The sequence below is a fragment of the Physcomitrium patens genome, chromosome 7 (genome assembly GCF_059467195.1).
Source record: "Physcomitrium patens ecotype Gransden chromosome 7, ASM5946719v1, whole genome shotgun sequence".
Taxonomy (NCBI): domain Eukaryota; kingdom Viridiplantae; phylum Streptophyta; class Bryopsida; order Funariales; family Funariaceae; genus Physcomitrium; species Physcomitrium patens.
Window position 1 is genome coordinate 14,030,407 of NC_143416.1, and position 6,331 is coordinate 14,036,737.

Here is a 6,331-nt window from a genome sequence, read left to right on the forward strand (position 1 = left end):
TCAAATCCAATTCTTATCATCTAAACCACTTCATTATGTACAATCAAATGATGTGGAAAAAAAACATCAAAATGACTTGTTTGAAGTCATTTCCATGGCTGTAGATTTATGAAGGAAATTCTCTTGGCCCTAAGAATTCTATTCATTATCAGTAAATAGAGAAGTGACCATATTTTATAAGGTTGCAGTTGTACAAACATTGTGGGTGAACTTTCTCTTTCATCTTTTGATTATATTTGATGAACAAGCCAGAGTAGTATTTTTTATTTTTTACTTCCTTTTTATGCCACTATCTGTTTTTAACATTGCTGTAAGAATTGCAAATGCTCGAGCACTTTTGCTGTACTGTGCTTGGAGCTTAGTACATTCAAAAATCATTGTTTGTTGGTAGTCATTTTGAACTACTTAAATAATCAAAAGCATCGAAAGAAACAAAATACAATACGACGGATTTGTACATTATTTGATTTTATCATTGAATTGAATTTCAATTCCTAACAGTAACCTTTTGTAGTTGTCAGAGATTGATGTCAATCAATTTTGACGAACTATACAAGACATGAAAGTGCGTGTGTACGAAATAAATAATGCTTCAAAAATTGGCTTCATCAAGCACAGGAACCTGAAGCATCTAGAGTGCATCTGTGTTCAGGGGAGGAAGTCTGTCAGCTTCATGGATGATCATGCCAAACCCTAGAGCAAAAAGATCCAGTTATGGTGGCACGTTGAGCCGTTTTGTTTATCTCTGGAAACTGATGTTACACACTTCAATGGATACATTACTGGGTGCGGGGGTGTAGTGCGTGGTCAAACACAAAGAAATAGTATCGTATTCTTCAGAGGTTGAGAGAGGCATGGATCCAGTTTCAAAGGTCACAAAGTTAAGCTTGTTGCTTCAAACCACGACAGCACTATCGTTTCGAACACTTGCAGGGAGTGTCGATGATCAAGGTAAGAAAAAGTATCTGGTGGTGATAGAAAGTAACGAAGAATGGCAAAAGTCTGCCGATTTTGGTTTTGAGCTGTTCAGTTTTTTGCTTTGGAGTTGAAGATGTGAGCATTAAATGCATTGTTCTCAGTGTGGCCCGTGTTCAGCGATTGGGTATTATCGGCAACTGCCCAATAGTGAGCAGTTAATGGCTCCGTCTGTGGAGAGATGTTGAGATTCCAGTTGATCTGACGAACCTGTGAACCAGTTCACAACTGGATACAGGAAGATTCGTTGCTTGACCACATTAAGGTTCACGTGATACTTCGACTCTCATTATGATAGAGATGAGTTTCGAAGGACAAATTGGCAAAGACGAGAAATGGTGGAAAATTGTTGCGTGATACAACTCTCGTCATATACGGTATGTTCCATCATCCTGTATGTGTCCAAAGTACTCAACGGCAATTTCCATCTGTAGCCGAAGATGCTATTCTATGTGGTGCCGTGGCAGATGCGAGATGGTAGTTAATGCATCTAGACAAAATGACATAATAAGAGCTAAGCAGATCATTAATATAGCTCACCACTTCGACTCATGCAACCAGAGTCGAGAGAATTTGCGCAAGGAAAAAAAAAAAAAAAAAAAAAAACCATGAACAGTGCTAGTGAAAAGATTCTGCACACTTGAAATGGTGTATTTCAGTCTGATGTATGGTACAGCTTTTCCATATAAGAATGGGTAGTACTATCGCTAGGTGATAGTCTCCTAAGTTGAATCTAGGAAGGAAAGAGATTAATGAGGCCACACCTTAGAGCCTCGAGGGCTCCTCTTCCAGTCACCCAAATTATTTACGTCATCTGAGTCTTTCCAATGGAACTCCATCTGCATTGCATAACGGTGACAATATAAATCAAATACTCATAATGAACTAATATGGATCTGTTAAACATTGCTAAAAAAAAATTCCTTCGGTGCACATTCTTGTCGTTGTCAGTGTAACCATGGTCACATTCGTTGCTTTGAATCTGGTGCAATAGACCAGAGAAATTCTTTTCAAAGTATTTACAATAGTGAGTCTACCAACTGATGCAGGGCATGCAGGAAAAACTCAGGCAAATGGACTGGTATTACCTGGCCAACAATCACAGTGTCACCCTCTTTCACTCCTTGTTCTCGCAGTGATCTATTGACGCCACTGGCAATCAAGACATGCTGAAACCGGCGAACTGACTCAAAATACCTGAGTTGTACCAAGGTCAGTGATATGTTGCAACTGTCGACAGCAAATAATATCTACAAGATTCAAAACCTGAAACCCACAGCAAAAACAGATTCTCCAAGGTAGAAGCAACAAACACAAGATTATGAGATGAAAAAATCTATGAAGAGGTATACGAATACTCGAGATATCTATGAAGACATGGAACGGTGAAATACTACAAAATAGGTTTTAACTTACTCCCAATTAGTCATTTGCGTGAATCGATCTAAACCAGCTCCTTTAACTTCCCATGTCCGAGTGCGCTTGTCACTGATAATCTCGTATTTCTCAATCGGAGCATCCCTTATTTTCTTCACCACATCTCCTACTTGTTCGGTATCCTCATTGACCTTTTCCTCTGAAACGTACACACTTCAACTTAGAATTTCCGAGCTAAATTAACAAGACATTAAGGGAAAAAATTGACAATTCTACGGGTCATCCAGGATGGCAGCATATCGAGTATGCAGAGAGCAGCCGATTCATGCGGGTGGTTACCAAATGAACTATTCGCGAGGTAGAATACACAGTCTAAAGTAGGGTCTAAAGAAAGCTGATACACGAGAAGACAAGAAAGAGAACAAACCATCAAGGGACGCCCTTTTCCGGCTTTCAAGGAGTTCATAGGCCTGGTAAACCACTGCCATGGTTCCCTCTTGCGTGGCGGCACTCATAGGAAAAGCCTTGATTCCTTGCTTTTCTAAAGACTCTTGAAACGATGGCCATTGATCAACAGCCTCCTGCGTATCCATTTTGTTGTAAGCTACAACGAACGGTTTCTCAGCCAGCTCAGGATTGAATAATTGAAGCTCTAACCGAATTGCTTCATACTCCTCAAAAGCCTGTGTACAAGTGCCGTCTACCACTTGGACCTGTGATCACACAATTGAAAGTTATGAACATTTGACTTCAAAGAAAATAATTATGCTAAAATTATCGACAGGATTTCTGCAATACCTGAACAAATGAACTCTTCACCCATCCTGACAAATAAACTGGCAGAATAGCACGTTAAAAGCATTAACTTACAAGTACGCTGCAGCGTTCCGTATGACGTAAGAACTCATGACCTAAGCCAATACCCTGATGAGCGCCTTCCAAGAGACCAGGCAAATCGGCAACTACCATTGACGCATCGTAACCAATGGGCACAACCCCCAAGTTCGGCAACAGCGTTGTAAAAGGATAGTTAGCAACTGTAGGTTTTGCAGCACTAATGGCACTTAAAAGTGTGCTCTTTCCAGCGTTAGGGACACCAACAATTCCAACATCGGCGACTAACTTCAGCTCCAATTCTATCCACCTGCAGAGGCCAGGGTCAAACTTTGTTGTCAAAATTTTAATACTAATCGATTACAATCAGAACCACGCACATGAATAAGTGACTATCCAATCATAAAGTGAGAAACTGTAAGCAATCTCCCCAAAGCAACTATTCCCACGAAATCAACAAAGTGAAGAACAGCAACAGAGTGTCTCGGAAAAACCAACATTTCTGCACCAACTTCGCCATACTCTGCCAGCTGTGGAGCCTTGTTACGACCTGTCTTAAAGGCAGCGTTGCCCCGACCACCTCGTCCTCCTGGCAGCAATAATTCCTTCTGTCCTGGTTTGGTCAGCTCCAGAAGAATCTCCCTTTCGCTACCAACATCTTGCCCTTCTGCGGCTCTAATAACGGTACCCACAGGTACCTTCACAACACAATCAGGGCCGTTGGCACCCTCTCTGCTTGATCCCTTCCCATGAGCACCTCGATCAGCTCGGAAATGCACTTGTTTGCGAAACGGCAACAAAGAATTCATAGCCGTGTCCGCTTCTATGTAAATATCTCCACCTCGACCGCCACTACCACCAGATGGACCACCGAAGGGTACGTACTTCTCTCTTCTGAATGCCACTACACCGTTACCGCCATCCCCAGCTTTGACATAAATCTTCGCCCTATCAAAGCAACGCATTACGGCTGGCACACCCCGCTTTTCCTTATCTGTAAGCTCCGAAATCTCTTCTACATATTCAATAGACATTCCTCCTCTTCTTTTCGGTGCACCTCCATCTACCCAAATGCTCTCCATTTCTACTTCTTCTTCTTCATCTCCCCCGAAAGGCCTCGCAGAAGGCTTATTTTCAAACTCAAGGTCCTGAGAGTTATCATAAAAATCCATTATCGATTCATCCTCGAATTCTTCCGTTTCATCTGCAATGGTGCCGAATTTTGCAAAATTCCCAACGGCTGGAATAATATCGTCATGAAATTCATCTTCTGCGGACTTGCTGTCCGCTTCGTCAAATTCCACAGGATCTCTAAATCTATCTGCTGCCATCATTCCTTCGCCTGAAGCACCATCGCTCACAGCTTCTACCAAAGGCTCATTCTGTCACAAAAATATGCCATAGAATCGTTCAGCAAAGTTTACTCATGGATATGGAGTCATTTCTATCTCCAATAAAATCAAAAAATAAAAATTGCAAAAGCCTTTTTGAACTACTAAGTTAGGTTGACAAGTGCAAAATAAATAAATTAATAAACTCAGCACAGAAATCCGTGTAATCTAGACAATACCTGTATTTGAGAGTCAGCCACTTTTTTTTGTTTACGTAAATCTTTAAGTCTGAGAACACCGTCTTGGGGCGAGTATTCTTCTCTAGGTTCGAGAGCAGACACTGAAAAAGCACCTTCATAAGGTAACACCGTGCTTGTAATTTCCTTCAAATCATCTTTATCTTTCTGAACAACTTTCTTCCCAACCCTGCGCGGTGGATTTCCTTGAATACTCCTTTGGAGCTCTTTTCTAGCTGCTGATCTTTCGTTTTTGGCTTGCTTCCGCTCGCTTTTAGTTGAAGAGCCCGCACAGCGACACGCTGTTAACCGATAAGACGCAGCGGAGTTGGTAGACACGGAAGCAGGGGCAGGGCAAGAAGAAACAATGCCGCACCCGGGCTTAAGCAGGCCAACACCAGCCATGACGCAATCAGCGCGACAGCAAAGACGCAGATTGTCCATCCCCACCTTGAAAAACAGCCTCCTCTAGAACCTTATCTTTCAAATTCGAATGCTGCTGAGGCTAGATATAACTAAAACTCTCCGATTCAGTTGAGAAAATGTAGATATGCCCTCTCTTCTCGTCACATTCTTTGGGACAAAACTGTGTGAGAGCTTGGAGATCTGTATTCTGTAATTATGGCTTGAAGCAAGTGAATCTTCCAAAAATGCAAATTATGCGCACTAGTATGTACTACCAATGTTCTTTCAGTCATGCTAAAGGAATACACGTCGTCGGAAAGTTTATAACCGATAAAGAGTTAGCGAGAGAAAATCAGACTCGCAGCTATACTATTCTAAGGCGCATTATAAGTCCCAACATCTCGCGAACAATTCCAAGCAACACTCAAGTAAGCGCAAGGACGAACAGCGTGGACTACAACTAACACCAACCAGAAGCACTTGTTTCGCAGCACGCCTCTCCCAAGCTGCTACGCAAGATGACCGGAAAGCACAAAAGACCGCGCGAAAACAAACCCTATTCACTCCCAACTGAAACCCTCCCGGTTTAGCAACTCGACCTCTAAACTCACAACCAACCTGAACAGAAGTCTTTGAAAAGCTATAAACAACTCAAATGGAAACTGAAGATGGAGAACAAACCAGTGAGTAGGATAAACCTCTGTAAAACCCATAGTAATGCGAGGGACATCCAGAAGGATGGACGCAGTGTATGGAACAGAAACAGCAAACGAAAATTCTTCCTAGGAATGTAGCCGAGGATTGGATAATGGTCGGTCATCCGTTCCTCCTTTGTGGATAATGTTTGGGGCTTCAGGAGAAGCAGAATGGTGCACAATTCGTGTGCCGGGTCAGGAAGGGAATATCACGGAATAGGGTTTCTATTGCCAGGCCCCCTGCTCGGGTGGAGTGAGCTGTGGCTATGGCGCTGTGCCCAGCCCCCCTAACGCAAGTACGTACGCACTCGCTCCGGCCGCGACTCAACACCACGCAACCCCTTTGCGAGACCGTCTCACAAAATCTAAAATAATCTTAGTCAACAAATCTCCTATTTAACAAGGCCCTCTTGAATTTTGACTAATAAATATTATTTTCTTAAGATTTTTTTCTTGTACTCATTCTTAATGCTATTTC

At 42.3% G+C, this 6,331-nt stretch overlaps 1 protein-coding gene across 1 annotated transcript; it reads right to left on the reverse strand.

Annotated features, from left to right (window-relative positions):
• Nucleotides 1–1,594: 1,594 nt before the first annotated feature.
• On the reverse strand, nucleotides 1,595–6,007 carry LOC112285077 (GTP-binding protein OBGC, chloroplastic). The gene is made up of 7 exons (XM_024525608.3): nucleotides 4,757–6,007; nucleotides 3,685–4,568; nucleotides 3,223–3,496; nucleotides 2,780–3,065; nucleotides 2,392–2,551; nucleotides 2,064–2,172; nucleotides 1,595–1,814 (listed from the first exon to the last, which is right to left on the reverse strand). Exons 1-7 carry the CDS (start codon nucleotides 5,195–5,197, stop codon nucleotides 1,725–1,727), a joined length of 2,244 nt encoding a protein of 747 aa, XP_024381376.1. The 5' UTR covers nucleotides 5,198–6,007; the 3' UTR covers nucleotides 1,595–1,724.
• Nucleotides 6,008–6,331: the final 324 nt, after the last annotated feature.